Source organism: Delphinapterus leucas, chromosome 2, assembly GCF_059928025.1.
Source record: "Delphinapterus leucas isolate spDelLeu-1000000601 "Yukka" chromosome 2, BTC_Dleu_Yukka2, whole genome shotgun sequence".
Taxonomy (NCBI): Eukaryota; Metazoa; Chordata; class Mammalia; order Artiodactyla; family Monodontidae; genus Delphinapterus; species Delphinapterus leucas.
This window is the reverse complement of record NC_143130.1, coordinates 84,653,867-84,678,564: the sequence shown is the minus strand read 5'-3', so window position 1 is coordinate 84,678,564 and position 24,698 is coordinate 84,653,867. Positions and strand designations below refer to the sequence as shown.

The 24,698-nt window shown below is 39.2% G+C and overlaps 1 protein-coding gene across 5 annotated transcripts in view; it reads right to left on the bottom strand.

The window, feature by feature from the left end:
- MYO5A (myosin VA) overlaps nucleotides 1-24,698 on the bottom strand; it is a 181,425-nt gene that overhangs the window by 23,038 nt on the left and 133,689 nt on the right. For 3 of the 5 annotated variants that reach the window (XM_089907185.1, XM_022579515.3, XM_022579518.3), the window contains exons 25-31: nucleotides 22,525-22,638; nucleotides 16,235-16,378; nucleotides 15,943-15,996; nucleotides 13,587-13,814; nucleotides 8,430-8,530; nucleotides 4,656-4,736; nucleotides 2,653-2,851 (exon numbers count right to left, since the gene is read on the bottom strand). In XM_089907185.1, the coding sequence (XP_089763311.1) occupies nucleotides 2,653-2,851; nucleotides 4,656-4,736; nucleotides 8,430-8,530; nucleotides 13,587-13,814; nucleotides 15,943-15,996; nucleotides 16,235-16,378; nucleotides 22,525-22,638 (921 nt within the window). The remainder of the gene's footprint in view (nucleotides 1-2,652; nucleotides 2,852-4,655; nucleotides 4,737-8,429; nucleotides 8,531-13,586; nucleotides 13,815-15,942; nucleotides 15,997-16,234; nucleotides 16,379-22,524; nucleotides 22,639-24,698) is intronic. The other 2 variants (XM_089907184.1, XM_022579520.3) reach the window with 1 other exon arrangement.

The following is a 24,698-nucleotide window of genomic DNA, read 5'->3' as shown; positions in this document are numbered from 1 at the left end:
GCTGTGTGCCTTCCTTCCCTGAAAGGCAGCTTGCGGGTGGCCTGTGACGCTTGTCCACTAGCGGAGGGAGAAAAACCATTTCTGTGATTGTGTTGGGGGGAAGGTGGGTGGGAAGGATTTGCAGGGTAGTTTCTCAGAACACTAAGCCTAGGCCCACTGCTGCTTTAATATCTGCCCAAGTGTTTCCTAAAGAAATGCACAATTAAGATTGAGACACTATAATGATTGTGAAAAAGTACATCATCCCCTATCTGTAAGTTTGAATCCACTCTCCTGAATAAGTAGTCAGCAAGGCAGAAGCAGCTTACCTACGAAGGGTTTTCCTAAAATTCAAACTCGTTAACTAGATTCTACCAGTTGAGAATTTGAGGGCTTAGTTTATGTTTGTATTAGCTATTAAAAATTGAGAAGAAAAGTAATACTGTGCATAAGGTTGAAAGGGAAATGCTTAACCAGCTTAGTGAAAAAACTCTGAGAATCTACCATCCAGAATCATCTTTATTTCATGGTTTCACCTTGTATTTTAAGATAATCATTTAAAAAGCACAGAATTTATATGCTGATCAATTATTATTATATTATTTAGTATATCAATTCTTAGGCAATAAAGCATTGTTAGTTTAGTTTAAGCAACAATATACTTGTGAGTAATAAAATGACATCTCAGAAATATTCCATGATTCAGAAGACCTTCCCCCACAAATTAGTGATATTTCAGGCCCTTTGGAAAGAGTCCAAACTCTGCCCTCACCCACCTTTCCCATTCCTGCAATGTAGCCTCACCAGCAAGCTGTCCTCAGAGGGAAGCACAGACAGGAAAAAGAATACCTTTTTTTTTTTTTTTTAGATTAATTAATTAGGCTGCATTGGGTCTTCCTTGCTGTGCGCGGGCTTTCTCTAGTTGCAGTGAGGGGGGCTACTCTTCACTGCGGTGTGCTGGCTTCTCATTGTGGTGGCTTCTCTTGTTGCGAATCACAGGCTCTAGGTGCACGGGCTTCAGTACCTGTGGCACGTGGGCTCAGGAGTTGTGGCTCTTGGGTTCTAGAGCACAGGCTCAGTAGTTGTTGCACACGGGCTTAGTTGCTCTGCGGCATGTGGGATTTTCCCAGACCAGGGCTTGAGCCTGTGTCCCCTGCATTGGCAGGTGGATTCTTAACCACTGCGCCACCAGGGAAGTCCCATACCTTTGAGTTTTGCTTCAAATTAATATAAAAGATGGTTGAATAGATGACACCAGAAAACTATTTGTAATGTAAATGATCACTAATGAAATAATGGAGGGATAATTCAGATTGTTAAATCTTCAGAGAAAATCCAAACTATTTTAGTACAGCTCATTAAAACCCTGAATTGAAGAAACAGAAACAGCGCTTCCCTGGTGGCGAAGTGGTTGGGAATCTGCCTGAAAATGCAGGGGACACAGGTTCGAGCCCTGGTCCGGGAAGATCCCACATGCCACAAAGCAACTAAGCCCATGCGCCACAACTACTAAGCCTGTGCTCTAGAGCCCGTGAACCACAACTACTGAGCCCACGTGCCACAACTACTGAAACCCTCACGCCTAGAGCCCATGCTCCATAACGGGAGAAGCCACCACCACAATGAGAAGCCTGCACACCGCAACGAAGACCCAACACAGCCAAAAATAAATAAATAAATAAACAAACAAATTAATTAATTAAAAATAACCCAAAACAGAAACAAATTACCACTAGCCCTAAACAGCTTTTCTCAAAACCAGACTGACACTACAATATAGATTTTATATAGAAATATGGCATTGGGAGTTCCCTGGTCGGGTAACTGAGGAACTGAGATCCCACAAACCATGTGGTACAGCCAAAAAAAAAAAAAAAAAAAGTGGAATTATACTTTTTCAATGACTTTTACTTTAATAAATGTTTATCAAACTTAAGTATAAATCTGTAATAAAAGTTACTTTGTGACTGAGAAAGAAATATTTTAGAAAATATTTTCTATAAAAGAAAGAAGGACAGAAAGAAAAAAAGAGAAAAAGAACAAACTTGGACTCTGTGCCAGCACTCAGAATCTGGCAAGGGGAAAAAAATCTCCTCATTCACTGCCCAAGTTCTGCTAAAAAAGAATCACGAATGTATAAACTTGAATCCTGACGTTCCTCCTCCCTGACCTTGGAGCTAGAACCAAGGTCAACCTACAGCCCCACGTTGGTTCTGCCAACTGCCTTGCCTGACCCTAACTCTAACCCCGCTGTCTGCTAGAGACAGGGGCTGGGATGGCCACAGTGGTGCTTGGGGACCAAAGGTTGTGACAACTATATAACCTCCTCGGTGGCAGAGAAGCTGCAGCTGACGTGGAGGAAGCTGAGTTCCTGAGGATATCAAAAGCCCAGCACACAGTCGGCCGATATCTTCCAGACCCTCCAAGTGAGGGCTGAGGATGCTGAGATGCACCAGAGCCTTCTGTGAGAAACAACCCGAGTACATGCCTTTTTCACTTCTACCAACATAGTCCTATTTTCCTTACTCTGTCCCTGATAGGGAAAGAGGGGAACAAGTGTGGGGCAGTGAGTGTTTCCCAGTCAGGAAAGACATTTTGCTCAAAAAGCAAGGAAGGCCGCCCTGCAGGGCTAGGGCCTGCGTGCTGAGGAGTGTGGCCTGGCACCTCCCTTACCAGGTTCTCGTTGGTGAGCCGGGTGATCTCGTGCTGCAGGCTGGCCTCGATGCGGGCCTCTGGGGGCAGCTGCAGGTTCTGGGCCAGCAGCTGCTGCTGCCGGTTGTTCTCCTCCTTCAGGCTCTGGATCTCCCCGCGGAGGGCTTCGGCCTCATTCTCATGGCTCCTCTTCTGCGACTGCAGCTGGGATTCCAGGAGCCTGCGGAGAAGCCACATGAGTAGGAAAGGGAGGTGACACCAGGGTCCCTGCCTGAAGGGTGCAAGACTCCATGCTCACTTGCAAGGGCAGAAAAGCGGGGGCTCTGTAGTGACTGTGTAGCTTCTGACTTGATTAGAGTCTAGGAACTCAACCAAGGGCCAGAAATGGAAACAAATGTGCTCACATTTGTGTCTTTCTGAACTGTGGACCCTGCTACAAAGTTCTCAAAGGCCCCTAGAAACAGGAAAATTTTAGCTCTTTTGAAAGGTTCATAGGAAATGATGATCAATCAATCAATTAAAAATTGATCAATCAATGAAAAGACATAGGTTAAAGAACCTGGCTTACTACATTCACAAACTAGCATTAAAGTTGGCAAAGCTAGTACCTTCGTCACAAAATCACCGCACTATGGAGGGCAAGATTACAAATGCCCCATCTAATTAAATATGCCTTGAAGACTTTCAGCATTACTAATTCCAGGCAGAGGGTATGACCAGGGTCCCATTTTTACTTTCTACTTTTATCTCTGAAGGGCAGAAAGGCTGCAGTGCTACTCTGAAATACATACAGATTTACCCAAATCCAGACAGATAGCTCTGAAATTTCATATATATATATAAATATATATATATATATATATATATATATATAAAATCTGTCATTTTCTCTTTCCCCATAAACTTCCTTATCAGTAACAGAATCCTAACAAGATATGGTTTTAGAACATCAATATTAGTGGGACCAACAAAGCAGCTACTGCTTCTCTGAGCAAACATACAAGTCAGCTGCGCCGTGAGTAGTCTAGGGCAGGAGGATACTAGAGCGAACTGGCATCCTCCCTTCACCAGGCACCCCCATTTCTACATTCACCCCCTTTTCCAAAGCCAAGACAAAGTTATGGATAGGAATTAACTAACATGAAGAAAGCAAAGATGTTCTTTTATTCGAACCCCCTTAGTTATCAAATGCTGGGAAACACTGATGCCATTGCAAGCAAACAGTTAACAGCAGACTAAAAATATTTTAATGATTATAAAATTTCAAAAGGATTTGAACCAATAACACCACAAAGTTAATGACAATGGTTTGTGATTAGAACAAAGCAGAATAAGTAGAAGCCCCTCGAACAAAGAGTCTAAATATTTTAAAATATTTTTAAATTAAATATTTATATATTAATATTTAATATAAATATTAAAAATTAAATATTTCTAAATATTTTTTAAATTCATCACTAAAATGGCATTTTTAAGAGATTTTAAGACACAAATCTCACTAGAGGAGATGAGTGTCTGTGTTAGAAAGGTGCTGCTGTTTCATTTTCATTTGCTTTCCCCTAAACATATTTAACATGTTGAGTTAGGGTGATTAGTTTGAACTGTAGCAATGCAGGAAACCCTCTTTGCTTGCGGTTTCATAAATCGGAATTTCACAATAACCACACAGAATGCCAAATCGTGCACTTAACACTGCTTAACACTGCTGTTAGGCAGCATGATCATAATATATGAGAATGTAGACACATTGCTCAGGCACATATATCCTTTAAATTGATCATTATTCCAAACAAGAAACCACTAAGTAATAGGTATTAATCTCTCCTGCAGTAGTAGCTTGGGCTCCAGTTGAGAGGTTTGGAATTTCTTCCACTTTTAGTGAGATATTCACAAACTTTAGTGTCTGAAATTTACCCAGGAAGACACTTAATGAATAAGAAATACAGAAGTTAAAGTCCGGAGGCCACTGTTAGTAAGAAAAACAACAAATTAATAACATCCCATTTTGAGGAGACAAATATAACCTGTTGGCTTGTTTCAACCCTTCATAAACCAGCAACAGCTCTCCATCCTCATTCAACTCATGGCCATCCATAGCAGATGATCTTCCATGCAAAAGGAAAAATAATGCAAAACACAAAGCGATGGTAATGAGATGATGATGGTCAAGAGCAGCATGTGATATTTCAATATTTTATTAAGTCAACAGGACTGTTTTTATTAATTACAGATGACTTTAAGATGTTACCACAAAAATCATTTTTGGTTAATTTTTTTTAAAAAATGGGTAACATGTAACATCACATGTAAATGTGTAGAAATTAAAACAAAATAATCAACATCTAGAGCTACTTTTCCTGCAAAATAATAAATGACTGAAGAGGTAAGAAGGAGGTTCTATTTTTAACATTTTATTCAGCTAACAGAGTGATCTTTTTTTTTTAACATCTTTATTGGGGTATAATTGCTTTACAATAGTGTGTTATTTTCTGCTTTATAACAAAGTGAATCAGCTATACATATACATATATCCCCATTATCTCCTCCCTCTTGCGGCTCCCTCCCACCCTCCCCCATCTCACCTCTCTAGGTGGTCACAAAGCACCGAGCTGATCTCCCTGTGCTATGTGGCTGCTTCCCACTTCAGCTAGCAGAGTGATCTTATATGTCACATATTATGTTAGAGACTAACCAAAATAGTCATGTACATATAGAATGAAAATTTCAGCTACTGTCTTCATGTGGCAATTTTCATAATTCATTTCAAAATGAAGTTTTAAGTCTTCTGGGTAAGAATTTGTTTTAGCTTAATAAAATCTGATTTTGTATTTTTAAAATTATTTTTTAAAATTCTTATAGGAGTAACTTATAAGCCAGTATATGTCCAAAGTTTCCAGCTTTTATGACACAACTTTTAAAAGGTTTGTTGTGTCAAAAATTAATTTTAAGACCTGGGGAAACTTCTTTTTTACTAGAAGTGTGACACATTTTATTAAAAGTATGTAGAATTAACAAAACTGACAGAGTTGGTTATAGTTTTTTTTCTACTGAGGGTATAAAAATAATATTTTTGACTGTTTGTCAAGTGTCAGACACCATTCTACAACCTTCCACATGTATCATTTCATTTAGTTCTCCCAGTAACCCAATATATATCATTTGCCACACTGCAGAAGATGACACTGAGGCTTAGACGTAAGATACCTGCAGGGGTTGCACAGTTGGCAAGTGGTGAAGGCCAGGGCTATGTGACTCCAGAGCCCAGGTTCTTACTTCTCCTACTAGACTTCTGTTTTGTTTGTTTGTTTGTTTATTTATGGCTGTGTTGGGTCTTTGTTGCTGCACGCGGGCTTTCCCTAGTTGCGGCGAGCAGGGGCTACTCTTCGTTGCGGTGCGCGGGCTTCTCATTGTGGTGGCCTCTCCCATTTCAGAGCACGGGCTCTAGGCGCGTGGGCTTCAGTTGTTGTGGCTCACAGGCTCTAGAGCACAGGCTCCGTAGTTGTGGCACACGGGGTTAGTTGCTGCGCGGCATGTGGGGTCTTCCCAGACCAGGGCTGGAACCCATGTCCCCTCCGTTGGCAGGCGGATTCTTAACCACTGTGCCAGCAGGGAAGCCCCTAGACTTCTCTTGTTGATACGATGTTTACATAAAACAAATTTCAGACATTGCTCTTCTATTTTCCATCTACCATCTATCCCTAGAGAGTTGATTTATTTGCATGGTCTCAACTGTATTATTACATGCTGATGACTTCAATATTTACATCTCAGCCTACATATCTCTCCTGTTCCAGACCTATATTTTCAACTGCCTAATGAATTTCTCTCCTTGGATGTCTTCCTACCTCCTTAAATATTTGTAAATCTACTGATCATTTCCTGTACTTCCCCACATCCCAGACCCAGGATCACAAACTGGCATCACTATATCCAACCAAGTATCCATAGCAGACACTGCAAAGTTACCCTTCACGGTCCCCATCCCACACAGCCAACAAACTGCAAGGCTACACACCCCATCTTCTTATGTATCTTTCAAAGTGTCCCATTTTCTTCAATCCCAACTGTTACCAACTAAGTCAAAGTCACTATAATCAGTCATTCAATTATAGTGGTAACCTCTTAACTGGTCTTTATGCTCTCAATCTTGTTCCACTACAATCTATTCTCTAACATAAAAGCCAGGGCTAGCTTTCTAAAATTCCAATCTCATCATATCATTCTCCTACTTAAAATCTTTCAGCAGCTTCCCTGGTGGTGCAGTGGTTAAGAATCCGCCTGCCAATGCAGGGGACATGCGTTCGAGCCCTGGTCCAGGAAGATCCCACATGCCACAGAGCAACTAAGCCCGCGAGCCACAACTACTGAAGCCTGCGCGCCTAGAGCCCGTGCTCCGCAACAAGAGAAGCCACCGCAATGAGAAGCCCATGCATGGCAACGAAGAGTAGCCCCTGCTCGCCATAACTAGAGAAAAGCCAGCGGGCAGCAACAAAGACCCAACGCAGACAAAAATAAAAATAAATAAATTTAAAAAAAAATGACTTCCTTCCTCTCACTGGAGGGAAGTCCAAATTATCTTGGCTGTCTCCCCAACAGCCTATAAAACTCTGTGAAAGGAAGGACTGTATTTATCTTGCTTACTGCTATATTCCCAGTGTGTGGCACAGGGCCTGGGATGAAGCAGGCATGCAATACATATCTGGTGACCGAACAGCTGAGTGGATGGATGAACAATGTAATATAGCTCTTTTTATACTAACACATTCTTAGCTATAAGATATGCTTACAACCTACATACATAAATTAAAATTTAAGTTTAACCAAATACTTTTATAAGCATTCTCCACTCTTGCCCATAAAAGAAGGTAGTAAGTACCTTACATTTTGCATGGTAATATTCTTTAGTTTGTGAAGTATTTCTGTATACCAATCCTGACATTACGCACCAGGAGACCTAGAAGTACACTGATAAATCTCTGTTATCATCACTGGCTGTGTTCTTTTAAGCATGTAGTCTTTTAAGTTCAGAGTTCAATAGCATGAAGGCTCTTTGGGAAGCAGGAATGGTAGGAAGGCTGAGGAATTCCAGCAATGAGCTGTGATACTCTAAGCTATAGGGAAAACTTCTGGGAAAGTTTGGTCACTTAGTGACTGCAAATCTGTACTCTCAGCCCACCCAAGGCTCTTAAGACGGAGCTAAATGCCATCTACAAGTTCACTCATGAGTAAATGAGATGAAACCAAGGTTAGAATTTTCTCAGAACACCTTAGGAAACGTGACAAAAACTTGGTCTCATATATCAGGGTCCCATCCTAGAAGTCATGGTACCCTTCTAGAATTACATGGCCAACACAGATGTGATTCCGCTACTTCATCACTTCTCTTCACACTAAATTTCAATTATTGAAAGCTGCAGTTGTCCCTACAAACTTTCACAATAACCATCCTGAATAACAAATGGAAGTGACTACCCAAGATAGACCAAGCTGTATAGTAAGCAACTGGTTTTCATCTCAAGGCTAAGACCCTAAATATACAGAAATATATTCCCTTAATGTAAAGAATATTTTCCTTTCCATCTCTCACCTCTTATAATAATATAAGGTAATGCTACCTTATATTATTATAAATGAGATTTTAACTGGGAATATATTGGAAACCTTGGATCCCCTTTGAAGGTCAGCTGATGTCTAACAAAACAACGCATAAACACTTGGACTTACTGTATAAGAGGCTGGCTTGAAGATTAAAGATCAATATGATTAAACCAAAATGAATAAAAGAAACATCAACTTACCTGTTTGTTTCTTTCAAACCGATATATGCTTGTGCTATTTCGCCTTTATCTTTCATTTTTTGTACATCTTCTAAAAGTATTGTGGAATCTGTCATTGTATTCTGAAGGGGGAAAAGACACATTTCCACATTAAGTGTTAACTCTAAAGCTTTGAACCTCATACAACATTTTTCTTTCCTCCAGAATAGGGGGTTTCTGTGTTCTACAACACCTCTGCCCCACCAGAGCATCTGCCCTAGCCCGGGTACAACTACAGAGAGTGGGGCACAGGCAGTTAAGAGGAAGAGGCACCTCCAGTCCCTCTCTTGAGAATCCCTAACACTCTACTACAAAGATGGTGTGATTCTAGAGTAAATAAAATCACTGATGGGCCCCATGTGTTTTACACTGTGTGTGTGTGTGTATACACACACACACACACACACACACACACACACAGTGTAAATATATATATATATATATTCAGTGTCCTTGCCTGGTTATTATTCTAATGTTGTATATATACTTTAAAAAATATACATATAGATATAAACTATATACAGCATTAAAACAATAACCAGGCAAGAACACCAAGTATTCAATGCAATGTACAAAGCTGTTCTTTCTTCTACTTCCGGACCAGTTATAACAAAACAAATGCCCTAATAAACACGAAAAGTTTGACATAAAGCTCATTTTTCCATTAACAACTCAGTACAAAACAAGTGGTGTTCAGATCATGTGTTTCAGCAAAATTAAATGTTTTTTTCCTCACATCTTTAGATATATATAAATGGGAAGGATTTAGCTCCTTGGAAATGTCTACCATCTGCTGTTATTCAATTCTTTTTTCCTCTGTTACAGTATAGCATGGTACATAAGCTTTTGAAATAAACATCTGGCAGGTCAGAATTACTAACGATTTTGCATAGAAAGGACTTTTCTGCTAACATTTTTACTTCCTTTTTTATTTTTCCTTTTTGGTGTAATCTGTCTGACAACCAATGTAATCTCAAAATCTTGTCTCTACTCAGCCACTCTCTCTCTCTCCTAAACCAGGGCAAGAACAGACAATAAGAACAACTGCTCTATAGCCTCTAAAGAATAATACTCTTTAGAACCCAAGAGCCCATTCTATTTGTCTAAATAGTATATGTCTGATCCTTTAGTCAACGTTTGCTCTAAAGCCAGATCTCACAGTGAAGTGGAGATTATAGAATACACTTCAAATATCATGATCTTAGAGACCAAGATAACTTTAATGTCAACTAGAGGCCTACAAATACTCGCTTTTGAATTCCAGTGTTTATAATAAAAAACATCCTTTTTTAAAAAAAATCCCAGTTTTATCCTAATGCTGTCCTTTTGTGAGTCTATAAATGCACACTTAGAGAAGACCAAATATAATCTGATAAGAGCTATTAACAAGAGCTTATGCTTTACTGATTTTAAAAATCTTTCCCATAAGCACCACATATAGCATTTTTATAAATATTCTAGGTATGTTTTATAAATATTTTAGTACATATTTCATAGAAAATTTCTTTTTCTCTTTTATTGAAAGGCAGAAAATCTTTCTACTCTATAAAGGACCATACTCAGATTTTTAAGTTTTAGATAGTAACTCAAAGAACCAGTTTCTATGTTAAATAACACTACATGTATTCTTTGACATCTGAGGACCTACATGATCTGGTTTTTAACTTTTAGTAAATTAGGTAAGTAGATCTAATGAACTCATCCAAAGGAAAGATAGTAGAAAGTAGCCAGTCCTTCCCTTATCTGGCCTATCATAGCTAAGAAGCAGGGGCTGGGCATGGGGTCAGACTTGGACTGCCAGCGCTAGGAAGTTCCTGACTCACTGCTCAAAGAGTCCCTGCCAAGACAGGACCAGAAGTTCTGAAAGGGTTGCGCCATGTAGGAAAATCCCACTCTTCCCAAGAAGGGCATGCTCAGCTCCTCAGGCCCCTCCTCTCCCTTGGCCAACAAACCCACAGCTCGTAGAAATGAGAGTATGGGAGAGCTTGCACTTTGGAGTGTGCTCCGAGTTAAGGGCTTCCCTCCCCCGCTTGTGGATGGCCTGCCATAACTACCACTATGAGTCACAGAGCTGACTACGAATTCAAAAGTCATGGAGGCCTCTCTGCGATCCAGACTGGAGCCTATGACATCCATTATTTTCCCACTGACTTCTCAAATAGCAGGGGGTCAAATAGGAAATTAATTTGTAAATATCAAAATAGACTTGTTGGCCAGAAAATATCAACTGCAAAACTGGGGGATACTTGTAAAAATCAGGATTAAATAGAAGTGTTTACTAAAAATTTTAAAAAATATATAATTACCTTGTCATCCTGAAAATCACAAGTCAGCAGGCACAAAAAACAAATGGAGAAAACAACAAACCCTTAGTTCCACAAATAAATTCCATCTTGAGTCCTCATCAAAACAGATAAAAGCTAACTGTGAAAACAACCAAGTTTGTTTCTCCTAAAATTAAGTCTGTATGTAAATTACTGTCCATGGAACTGGCATGACGTGGACATTAATATATATTTATGTAATGGCAACCCTTAATTGTCAGGAACAGACTCTTGAAATTCTTTTGAGTTGTTTTGATTTTTCTAATTATAAAGTATTTGTGAGGGTATGAGGAAAATGAACCTCCTGTTAATGTATTATGGTAAAATTCTTATCCCAGGTCTGTGAGAGTTAACAGTAACGCCTTGGTAGGAGGTCATTTGTCCAAGTGAAGCCTCCCGAACACTTGTGGAGGTGGAGCACGTAAACTAGATGTGGCTGGCTGGGCTGGATCATCACCTGGCTCACGGGATATCACTTACCACTTGCTTGCAAAGGAGTTGTGAAATGATGTGTCTCTTGACTAGAAACGGAGTGGGATAAACAGCCCTGGGTTTGAAAGGGCTTAGTCAGTGTCCTGGGCATTTCTCCTAAGAGAAAACAAGCTGATGCTATGTGTAGGCTTGGAGCCTGGAGAGCAGGGACCTTGGTTAAACAGGGCCAGCCCATTAGGCGCTGGAGATAAGTTGTCACATGGAGTATGTGAGCTGGGTAGGTGACAGTGTGAGGTACCAAAGCTATGTGCTCTTGTGAGCTGGATTGTTTTTATACCCCTTGGTTCATTTTTCTTTTTCTTTCTACTGACTTTTACTAAAGTTTCTTGTTAGAATATTAGTTCATCACAGGGAACCAGAGAAAGGAATTCTAATTTTGGACTCTGTTCCAGCTAGCATGCAGAGGGAGGCTTGTTTCTTGAGGCCCAATCCCAGGTGTGAGTTGTCGTTATCAAATACAAATGTTATGTGCCAGGTATGGTATCTTAACCACATGCAGAACTACCATTTCTTTTTTTCTTTTCTTTTCTTTTTTTTTTCAGAATTTGGAGGCTTTCAATCTTCTTTTATTTTTATTTATTTATTTTTGGCTGTGTTGGGTCTTCGTTGCTGCACGCGGGCTTTCTCTAATTGCGGCGAGCAGGGGCTACTCTTCGTTGCTGTGTGCGGGCTTCTCATTGCAGTGGCTTCTCTTGTTGCGGAGCTCGGGCTCTAGGTGCGCAGGCTCAGTAGTTGTGGCACACGGGATTAGTTGCTCTGCGGCATGAGGGGTCTTCCTGGACCAGGGCTCGAACCCATGTCCCCTGCATTGGCAGGAGGATTCTTAACCACTGCACCACCAGGGAAGCCCCAGAACTACCATTTCTAAGAGAAGTGCTCTCAGATCTTTCAGGCATCCCATTCATTATATGTTATAGTCTTTTAAAAATTGAATTATATTGACATACAATGTCAGTTTCATTTGTACAATATAGTGATTTGATATTTTTATACATTATGAAATGATCACCAGGATAAGTCTAGTTACCATCTGTCACCATACAGAGTTATTACAATATCATTGACTACATTCCCTATGATGTACATTACATCCCTGTGACTTATTTATTTTATAACTGGAAGTCTGTAACTCTGAATCCCCTTTATCTATGTCACCCAACCCTCTAAACCCCTCCCTTTCTGGCAAACACTAGTTTGTTCTAGCTATGAGTCTGTTTCTGTTTTGTTTTTTAGATTTCACACATACTAAGTGAAATCATATGGGATGTGTCATTCTCTGTCTTTTTTTTTTTTTTCATTCTCTTATAGTCATTTTTTATGTGGCAGGTCATGCAGCTGGGATACTTGATTGCCTAATTGTTGGTAACACTTTGCTTCATGAACATGGGTAGGGACAAAAACCAGGTTTTAAGATGATTATTCAGATTCCCCCCGATGTCGAATGACTAAAAGGTCCATTTCTCACCAACACATGGCAGTTGGATCTCAAGTTATCTGAGGTCAGGGAAGGCGTTCAAAGGGCCATCTATATGCTTCAGCCTGGGTCCCTTCTGTGGAATCACTAAACACAGCCCCTCCTAGCTGGGACAACTCCCACCATTAAACAGAACTTCTTGAAGTGAGCAGAAATCATCACCATGTCACTTCTACTCACTGATCTCATTTCTAACCTTTTCATGTGTTATCTTTCCTATCTTTAAACAGGCTATTTTCAACAAATAATTTAAAATTGTATTTAATGCCTTCCCACAGCAAGACAACTTATGGATTTTTGTATTTAATAGAATTGTATTTTTGATCAAAATTTATCATGACCAGATTACTAAAAAACGATTAATTTTAAAAGCCTTTTGCTCATGAGTGAGCGGTGAAACTTTGAAGAGCATTTGGGATATCATTTGCTTCTTGTTCACTCCAATTGGTATTTGCAACAGTTTTAAAACAACATTGAGATTTTTCCCCAAAAATGATGGTATCCTCAATTAGACTAAAAATGCTCTTAAATGTTTGCTTTGTTATAAATTGGAGAGAGGGCTTCCCTGGTGGCACAGTGGTTGAGAGTCTGCCTGCAGATGCAGGGGACACAGGTTCGTGCCCCGGTCCAGGAGGATCCCGCATGCCGTGGGGTGGCTGGGCCCGTGGGCCATGGCTGCTGAGCCTGCACGTCCGGAGCCTGTGATCCGCAACGGGAGAGGCCACAGCAGTTGAGAGGCCCGCGTACCGCAAAAATAAATAAATAAATAAATAAATAAATTGGAGGGAAAGGGTATGAAGAAAGAGGCCAGTCCCCAAACACCCACCTGAGCCACTTGCTCATGCTTACCTTGGGTTGGATGGCCTCTTTCTGGCTCACCAGTTGAGACCTCAAGATGAGGACTTCCTCCTTGCGGACATCGAGCTCCTCACTCACAGAGGTCAGCTGCTCCATGAGGACACGGTAGGCTGGGGCACCTGGAGCGGTCACCTCGGGGGCACTTTTCTCACTAAGGGCCTTGCGTAACTCATTCAGCTCATTTTTCAGTTTTTTGTTTTCTGATTCTAGTTCTTGACGCTGTATGAATAGATAAAGAATAGTTCATCACTGTCATCCTCAACTTTACATTGGAATACTCATCCTTCCCTAAGATAGTAGAAGAATTCTGCTGGAAAAGATCGCCAGAGCTCCCCTAGTGAATGGCTCCCCTGGTTCTACTGGGAACTCTGCTCTTAAAATTAAGAAAGTCAACGTCAAGTGGAATTGAGCAAGGTGAATGGTAGTTTGCTTCATCAACCTAAATTCCAGAATCAAATTTATTCCAGGCTGCCCAGGGTGTGGTCACAGGCCTGAAGAGAAGGCTGAGTCCTAAGGGGTGAGTTTATCTCAGTACTAAGAAGCCCAGGTTTTCTTTATGGGTAAATACAAGCACAAATATGAAGGTCCAAATGGTCAGGTTATTTCCAATGAATGGTTCAGAGAGCAGATCCCTGAAGTGTTGAGTAGTACCCTCTTATTTCTTTTGTAAAGGAGAGGGGAAAGACCACTGAAATTTTAGGCTTTTAGCTTCTAATTTAAAAATTACATAGCATTTAAACTAATAAAATTCTCTATAGTGTTTCAGTAACAACAAACAATATATTTTTGAAACTTCTTTCCTGTGTGACATGCTTGTGAAGCTGCTGGCGGAAGCCTTGAGAAGCAGGAGGAGAGGGTGGGCGACCTCTTCCTTCAGTCATCTAGATGGACATACACATCCTTTACCATCTCCATACTTTCACATACTACCAGCCATCCTCCCATCACCAGTTAGTGCTGCCCTTTGTAGGCTCTGCTCAACCAACGGCAGTGGAACCCAGAATAGAGCTCTGCCGCTAAACTCTATTTACTGACCCTAAAATACAAATGTCACAGGATACTGGTTGGGAAATAGTGAAGCAGACGGGCATTTAAAAGCACCATGCTGATTTACTTAGCACATGACATTAAGGCTTTATGATAGTGGAAGTGAGACACTTCCACACAAAGATAAAATATTTTACCATTTCTTCCAGAGAAGAAATCTTAGGTTTATAGCACCATATTAGACCTTTCAACATGTTATAGTAAGACTAATTAAAGTCCTTTTTTCCCCCTAGTTTAAGAATGTATAACACTTTCTTTCATGAATTAGTCCATTCAAACGTGAAAATGAATGCTCCTTCCTATCCCCAGTCTCCTACCAACTGGTAATCAGATTCGTATTGCTATTTCTGAAAACGTACGAATGTCTTTACTTCGACACCTAAGCTCTGATGCCATGTTTCCCAAACTTTAGTGTGCATCAGAATCACCCGGAGGACAGACGGCTTGGTGCCACACCCACGGTTTCTGATTCAATAGGTTTGGTGTGAGGCCCGTAAATTTGCATTTCCATCAAATTACCAGGTCACGCTGACGCAGATGGACCAGGGACATTTCGAAACACTGAGCTAATACTTGGGAACTGTCTTTCTCTACAAACACATAGTTTCAGTGGGGTTTGATGGTTAGAGCATGGGGTTTGGAGCTAGAGATACCAATGTTCAAATTCCATTCCTATCGGTTTCTAGTGGGGTCATCTCAGGGAAGTTACTTATACTTCTTAGTGTCAATTGCTTCATCTATAAAATGGGAATTAAAATGCTTACTTGAAGGATGGTTGTTAAAAATTAAGGCTGATGTGTAAAGTGCTTGTATTTTAAAATGATGAAGGTAATGACAGCAGCCAACATTCGTTGGGTCCTTATGATGTGCCAGGCACTATTCTAAGCAGTTTACATGAATTACTTCATATAATCCTCATGACAGTCCTATAAGATACATATTATCATTATTCCCACTTTATAGATGAGAAAACCAAGGCACAGAAAGGAGAATTTGCACACAGTCATACAGTGGCAGATCTAGCATTTGAACCCAGGCAGTGTGTCACCTGGGTCCATGTCCTTTACTACCTTCTACAGCCTCAAATGGCAGCTACTGCTCCTGCTTCTGCTTAGACTGAACTCTAGCTTATATGAAAGAGAATTTTAAAAAGGGAATGACACAGGGCTACAACTAATGCCTGAATAAGCCTTAAGCTAGGGCCTCAGGCACCCTTAAGGATGTTCTCTGAGAGAAAGAAGCTCTGAGCAGGTCTCTCGCCACAAGATATTCAAAGTCTTGGGCTGAAACTTCCCATTACCTTGAGTGACTCATATTCCAGTTCTGCACCTCTAATTTGTGGTCTTTCTTCTTCCTAGGGAAACACACAAAGTTAAAAACTTTATAAGTAAGTAGTTATATTTTAATTGTCACATTTTTACTCTTAGAATATTTCCTAGCTCAGCAGAAAAGAGTGAGGAGAGTTAAGCCCTCACTACTTGAACCAAAACCTACTTGGTTAAAGTTAAAGTACTTCTGGGCTGAGTTGCCATTAAAGAAGAAACTGAAGAACTCGGTTTGCCATGGCCCTAGGGTGGGAGAGCACTGCGCACCTTTGCCTTACTTCGGAGCACCTGCTCCTCCTTGCGGTCCAGCTCATCCTGCATCACCTGCTTCTCCTGCTCCAGCTCTGTGACCCGCTTCTGGAGCTTGAGGAACAATGACATGTCCAGAGGCACCTTCTTCTCGCTTGGCTCCTAAACCCCAGAAAGCAGAAGATGGTCAAGATGGTTCGGAAGATGTACAAGCCAATGAGAAAATGATGAACAGCTCAACAGAGAAACAGGCAAACTTATAGGAGAAATATAAATGGCCAAAGTATATACAACTAACACATCCAACCAGCTAATAAATGGAGAAATGTGAATTAAACAACAGCGAGGTACCACTTTCCCCCTATCATATTGGCAAAGACTAATAAGATTAATAAGGCCATGTGTTAGTAACAGTGTCTTATAAGATATTGGTGGAAGTTATAAGTAGGCCCTTTGGAAGGGCAAGTTAGCTGTATTTATTAAAATTTAAGTCTGTATATTCTTTAACATAGGACAAACATAGCAATATATGTTTAAGAATTAATCCTGCACAAATACACAAGTACACAAAAATATATGGGGAAAGATGTTCACTGTAATATTTTTTGTAATTGCAAAAAACTAAAAAGAATTCAAATGTTGGTCAATAGGAGAGTTGCTTAAATAAATTATGGTATAGCTAAACTATAAAGTATTTTATAGCTGTTAAAAATAATGAAGTAGATCTATATGAGTAGATAAATATGTTCTAGATAAAAGTATTAAGTGAAATGAACAAGTTGCAGGACAGTATCTCATTTTTCTTAAAAAAAAACAAAACCCAATACACGTGACTTTTAAGTATACCTAGCACATGGCATACAAATATCTAGAAGGCCATCGAGGTTATCTTAGAGAATGGGAGGTACTGTGGGAAAGTTTCATTTTCTACTTCACACATTTCTATATTTGAATTGTTTACAATGAGCATGTATTACTTTTGTAATTAGGAAAAATGATTTTTGAAAAGGTGAGATGCTAGCATAAATATATTGATGTCAGAGAGAAAACTAAAAAAACAAAATATATACAGCACTTAATAAACTGAAAGATAACCTAGTAGCATTTAAAAGCATGTCAATTGGTTCTAAAACAGAGTCACAGGGAGAACTAGTAGGATAAATAAAGATACACTAACTAAAGCTAAGCAAAAGGAAATAATTAACCCCTAACCACCATCATAGAAATTCTGGAGGCTCCATAATTGTTTTACTTTCTTTACTTTGGGTTTGAATTTTTAATGAGGTAAGAAGAGAAACAATTGTATCATTAGATTTTGAGAGGATAAAGATCATCTTTTTGTTAGAGAGAAAGAGAATGGTAACAACAACTCATTTATTTAATTAAATGATCGAAGTATAATTCTTAACTGATCAGCAAATCTTATATTTCCAATTGTCAATTTTTTTTAAAAAAGTTTTTTCCTCATATAAAAGCAAAATAAGTTTAGGAAATAAGAAAAGTACAAAGAAGAGAGCTGTAAGCATAATCTCATACCCAGAGAAAACCCACAATTTTTGTCCAGTCTTTTTTATTAAACAAATTTAAAGAACTGGAATAGTACTTTCATTATAATTTTGTACTGTCTTTAAAACTTAGCATCGTATTATAATCGTTTTCCAAATTTATAATATGATACTTGAAAGCACAATTTTTAATGGCTGTATTGACATGTGTACCATCATTTGCTTAGCTATTACCTTACTGGTGATCACCGGGGTTATTTCTAATTTTTTGCTATTGAAATATACTAAAATAAACAACCTAGTACATAAATATCTAAACATTAATGTTTTTAAGTCTATTAAATTGGTTGAGCCTGTTTATACTTCCATCAGCAGCCACCAACTTGCCTGGAACAGCAATGACTGTCATCATTAAAAAAAGTTGGCTCAGCTGGTAGACCAATAGTGGTTTTTCATTATTGTTTTAATTTATATTTCTTTATCTTTTGATGAGGTTGAATAATTTTTATATTCATGAGCAATCTTTGATTTTTTGTGAATTCTTGGTAGTGCTAAGTTCAGTATTATTCCAGTTCTAAAAAGACACCTAAGAAGAATCAACTAAACTAAGAAGTGGGGCATTTATAGGCTGTCAGGGTCATTTATCTACAAACTAGTTAGACCTGGTCTTTTTCTTTGTGTCCACTTTAAAAAAAAAAAAATTTATTTTTATTTATTTATTTATTTTTGACCGTGTTGGGTCTTCGTTGCTGCGTTCGGGCTTTCTCTAGTTGCAGCAAGAACGGGCTACTCTTTGTGGTGGTGCGTGGGCTTCTCATTGTGCTGGCTTCTCTTCTTGTGGAGCACAGGCTCTAAGTGCACAGGCTTCAGTAGTTGTGGCACACGGGCTCAGCAGTTGTGGCTCTCGGGCTCTAGAGCGCAGGCTCAGTAGTTGTGGCATACGGGCTCAGTGGTATGTGGGATCATCCCAGACCAGGGCTCAAACCCGTGTCCCCTGCATTGGCAGGCGGATTCTTAACCACTGCGCCACCAGGGAAGTCCATCTGTCCACTTTTGCACTGCTCAGAGTAACAAAAAGTTTAGGTAGATGACCTTAACCATAAAGTCTGTCCTGACTTAGTACAACAGAGGTAACATCTTCCCTGAGCATGAAATTACCACACAATTTCATTCATACGAAAATTCATTTCTATACATCCCACAAATACTTATATTTTAGCTTATTTATAATGTAAACATTCTATCTTATGTATTTTAATGTTTGTTCCTCTATTAATGGTGTATGTATCCCTGAAAACTTTTAACTATTTAATCCTTTTTTCACACTATGATAGAAGCCTTCATTCTATGAATGAATATAATATTTCATCATTGTACCTATAGATAGGAACATTTGACAACTGCAAAAATTGAGGCATAATGATTAGTAATTAAGAGAGCTCCAAATGGTGCCCATTCTTATCCCTAATGACACGTAAAATCAAAGAGATATTGTCCTCTCTATACCACGTAAGCAAGAAGGAAGTTTGGGCCATCTGGCTCAGAGAAGTTTCTGGGGTTTTGTTTTGCTTTCTTTCCTTTGTTAGGACTTTGTCATCTAGGGCTTTTCCAAGAAAGTGAAGCTTTAAAATTAATCTAAAAAATAGCAACAGTCTCTCATTAGAGTAAAATCAGGAAGATAACAGAATTTGTTCACAAAATTACCACAACAGGCTTGGCAGTCATTCTGCAATTAACTGCTGACAATAGCTGAGAAAGTTATGGTGACGCTTTTCCTGGATTTGACAGGTATGAGAAAGCTCGACAGCAATAGCAGAACTGAGATAATTTGTTAATGGCTACTAAGAAAGGGGCATTACAGAGCGTGGAGAAGCAATGGTTCCAAAAAAATAACCCCAAACCACGAAGATGCTGGAAGTGTGGGAGGGCTGCAAGGCAAGTAGAGCTGGCAGGTGAGTTCTTCAGAGAGAAAGAGCAATGGAGGTGTCATTGTGTCTTGTGAATAAACAATCACAGGTTTGTGATTTCTGACTACAGAGACATTAATCTTTTATTTTTACATCAAATTTTGCTATTATTACACGACTAAGGTCGGAATTCTGTGTTTCAAAACAATTTATCTGTTTTAATTTTTAAAAAATCAATTCATAAACAAGAGTGATCCCATTATTTTCCTGGCACTGGATTCTAAAAGAGCTACTTGGGAATATTACACATAGGAGTTGAAAGTTTTCCTTTAGTTTGAAAGGGGCAATTTGTAAACCTGGCCATTACAGGGGTAGTTGCAGGAAGAAATGCAAACCTGCAAGTCATAAGTAATTCGAAGTACAAAGTTATGTCCTGCACAATTTCCCTTCTGATAATCAATCTCTCTTTTTCCATTACTAGTTGTATAGATTTCCATCTTTCTGATCCTGGCCACACCCAGTCAGAATTGTAGGGTGGTCACTGGAAGCCTGTTTATTAGAGCAAAAACCTCTTTTTATTGAACACTAGTTTACTATGTATCAACACTGCTACAAGTGTTTTATAAAAATTAACTCATTTAATCTTCAAAATATCACTATAAAGTAAGATAATAATAGCATTGCCACTTCACAGATGGGGAAACTGAAACACAGAGAGATTGAGGCTAAGGTTATGGACTCAGTCCCAAGGAGAAGAGTTACTGTAGTCTGTCCCATGGTAAAGACAGCACTAACCAAAGCCAGCCACATCTCAGATGCATGCACTTAGTCACAAGAAACAAGCATGACTACTTGTCAACAGCCTTCCTCATTATTGAGAGAAGGCTTCCAGTGTATGACCTACTGTTGGTGGTCAGTGCACATGACAGACACTAACAATAATCCAAGATCTGTAGGTGATTTCTGGAGCACAATTCACACACTTCATTATTCAAAAAAGATGAAAAATGTACCAAATCCCACTCTAATCTATCTCTTAACCTGAGAAAAGACTTGACAGAAAACAAGTGAGAATAGAAATGAAAAGGTTACCCCTCCCCTCAAATCTGTAAGAATCTGGAGAAAACTTGAAAAGAATAGAGACCCTGACAAAAACTGTTACTAGTAAAAATTAGGTAAAGCATATAAGAGTTTTGAGTTTAAAAATGTAATGCCCACTACTGGGCATATACCCAGAGAAAACCATAATTCAAAAAGACACATGCACCCCAATGTTCATTGCAGCACTATTTACAATAGCCAGGTCATGGAATCAACCTAAATGCCCATCTACAGACAAATGGATAAAGACGACGAATGGTACATATATACACAGTGGAATATTACTCAGCCATAAAAAGGAATGAAATTGGGTCATTTATAGAGATGTGGATGGACCTAGAGACTGTCATACAGAGTGAAGTAAGTCAGAAAGAGAAAAACAAATACCATATATTAACTGTATATATGTGGAATACTGTATATTAACTGTATATATGTGGAATCTAGAAAAATGGTACAGATGAACCAGTTTGCAAGGCAGAAATAGAGACACAGATGTAGAGAACAAACATATGGACACCAAGACCAAGGGGGGAAAGCGGCAGTGGGTGGGGGGAGCGGAGGATGAATTGGGAGATTGGGGTTGACGTATATACACTAATATGTATAAAATGGATAACTAATAAGAACCTGCTGTATAAAAAAATAAATAAAATTCAAAAATTCAAGAAAAAAAAAAAAACCCAAAGAACTGTGAGCAATAATGAATTGCTGTAGTTTGAAACCACTAAAGTCAGGGATGGTTTGTTGCACAATAGGTAACCTGAACAACCTCTGTCCTGCTATATACAGGTCATACTGCTGTATCAATATCGCCAGCCTAACGTTATCTGTAGACAGAAGTGGGACTGGAGAACTGCAGTGTAGAACCCCTGAGTGCTAGGAGGTAGAGTGTGGAGCTCTGAACAGACAGGCCTCAGTTAGAATACTGGCTCTGCCACTTACAAGCTGTGACCTTGGGCCAGCAACTTAGCCCTCTCCTATGTATGAGTCCAATTATATGACACTTTTCTTTAAAAGGAACAGAATGAGATGGAGAAACTTTTCATCCCAAGTGGAACTAAGACAAGAAAGGAAAGAATTATTCATTTTTTTTCAGCTGTTCTGTCAGAAGCAGTCTATTTCTGACTTGGCCATTCTCTCAGAATATGATACAAAAATAGAAGAGTTGTGCCTGAATTACCCATTACAGAAACTAATGTCATATTTGAAGAAGATCTGAGAATTGGTTTGGGAACGATCTAACTTAAAGTCACTGTACTCTTGGAGTTACAGTAACATGTCATTTTGATTTCAAACCATGTAACACAAAACACTAAGGCAGATTTATAAGCTGTTTTTCATGCATTTTTGTGGGAGGGAATTACATTGGTACAAACTATCATCAAACAGGCAGCAATTTTGCTAAACTCCTGGGCGTTGGTATTTATAATATTCTAGGACAGAGGGCTTACCTTTCAAATAATTTACCTCAGTCTGAAATAAATTCATGACAGGCTATGTTTTTTGCACATAGAACATGTTAAGGTGTAAAAGGGAATTACAGAAGGGAAAATCTGATCCTCAAAATTACATTAAAAATGAAAATTAAAATGTTTATTGACAAAAAAATATATGCAATAAGTTATGTATGTACACAGCTAATTAAGCACCTTTAAGTCACTTATGAAGAATAAACAGCATACAACAAACGTTACGTTTATGGACAAATGGGGCCCTCCCTGCAAAGAAAGTGTTCTCTGTTAGTAACAGCATGGGCACATCTTACTTTTACTGATAGGTGTCTAAAATGTACCTCTGTCCTTGATGGAATGTCTTCAGTTTCTGCAATTTCAGAGCTAAAGGTGTATTCGGACTCATTGCTGCTGTGGGTGGAGTCTGTTCTCCTGTGTCCAGGCTTAGGCACATTCTGCAAGACAAATAAGCAGTTACAGTTGACACAACATAATTAAATAACTGAACTAGGCGTAGTTAAGACAGCATCCACCTTAACTCAGTTCTAATCCTCACTCACTGACTTAATGTTCTCATGCCCAAACGATCTGTTCCATGTTGTATTAACAAACTCTTACAAAAGGGTCACCTTCGGAGCTCCTCAAAGAATGAGAAAGATGCACCAGGAGGGCGGGACAAGCGCAGTCACAAAACCAAATACTCGAACAAAAATCATCTGTGATTACTGGCAGAGTCCGCTTTTTAAAGTTGTGAGTGGCTAGTCGCACTGGGTGAAGCATAGGTATGATGCCTCAGCATCTAAGGACTGCAACTGACTTCCATGTTGCAATCAAATAAAACCTACCAAAAAGTTCATAGGATATATTTAATGATAGCATAATCATTTTACTGCACCGTATTTGGGCATAAATGGTAAAAAAAAAAAAAAAAAAAAAAGTCAGCGGAGGGGAGTTTCCACTTAGGCGACTACAGTTTCTGTTAGTTTTATGCCTGAAGCTGAATCTCTGGAGTCAGCAGTGGGAAGGATGAATGTGCAGAAGAGGCAAGGAAGCTGCTCGAAGAATCCTGGGAAGATCCTTGGGTTATTAATTCAGGGAGTCCAGGTGACACTTTTAAGGCATGTGGTATATGAACTAGTGTTCAGAAAGCTTGTGGGGAACAGAAAAGTTAAGCAATTGTAGTCCCTTCCTTTCTGTAGGAAAAGGGGTTAGAGAATGACTCAAAGGAAGAAGGAATAAAAAGGCTGGGTTTGGGCCCCTCACTCCTAGGGTGCCCCCAGCAGAAGACATGGAAAGGTTCAGTGGCCTGGATTTTCTAGGGTTACAAACCCTGAGAGCTTCAGAAAGGCCTCCAAGAGCTTTGGGATCTGTCCAATTTCCTTTACTCCTTCCCAGGTGCAGGAAAAGAGCCAGAAGCCACAAAGAGCTTTTTGCCTCTTTCCTTCCAACATCCAGGCTTATAGAGAGCAGACCCATCTGTGCAACCACAGGGAAGCCAGGCCCCAGGGGCAGTTGAAAGCCCCCCAGCCCAGCCCAACCTGTATGTTCTATGTTCATTAGTGTAATTTTTTTTGTGTGTGTGACATCTTTGTCTGGTTTTGGTATCAGTGTGATGCTGGCCTCACAGGATCAGTTGGGAAACTGCTCCCTCTTCAATTTTTTGGAATAGTTTGAGAAGCATAGGTATTAACTCTTCTTTAAATGTTTTTTGTTGGGAGTTTTGACTGCTGATTCCATTTCATTTCTGATATTTGATCTGTTCATATTTTCTATTTCTTCCTGATTCAGTATTGGGATATTGTATGTTTCCAGGAATTTGTCCGTTTCTTCCAGGTTGTTCATTTTATTGGCATGTAATTGTTTGTAGTAATCTCTTACGATACTGTGTATTTCTGTGGTGTTGCCTGTAACCGCTCCTCTTTCATTTCTGATTTTATTTATTTGGGCTCTCTCTTTTTGTCTTGATGAGTGTGGCTAATAGTTTATCAATTTTGCTTATTTTTTTCAAAAGACCAGCTCTTAGTTTTGTTCATCTTTTAAACTGATTTTTAGTCTCTATTTCATTTCCACTCTGATCTTTTTTTTTCTCCTTCTACTAATGTTGGGCTTTGTTTGTACTTTTACTAGTTCCTTTAGGTGCAAGGTTAGATTGTTTATTTGAGATTTTTCTTGTTACCTGAGGTAGCATGTATCACCATTAAACTTCCCTCTTAGAACTGTTTTTGCTGCAGTCCATAGATTTTAATCATTTTGTTTCCACTTTCATTTGTCTCTGGCTATTTTAAAAATTTCTTCTTTGGTTTCTTCAGTGACCTATTTGTTGTTTAGTAGTGGTTTGCTTAGCCTCCATGTGTTTGCTTTTTCAAGTTTTTTTTCCTGTAGTTGATTTCTAGTCTCACGGCATTGTGGTGGAAAAAGATGCTTGATGTAATTTCAATCTTCTGGATGATCTGTCCTTTGATATAAGTGGGGTGTTAAAGTCCCCTACTATTATTGTGTCACTGTCAATCTCTTC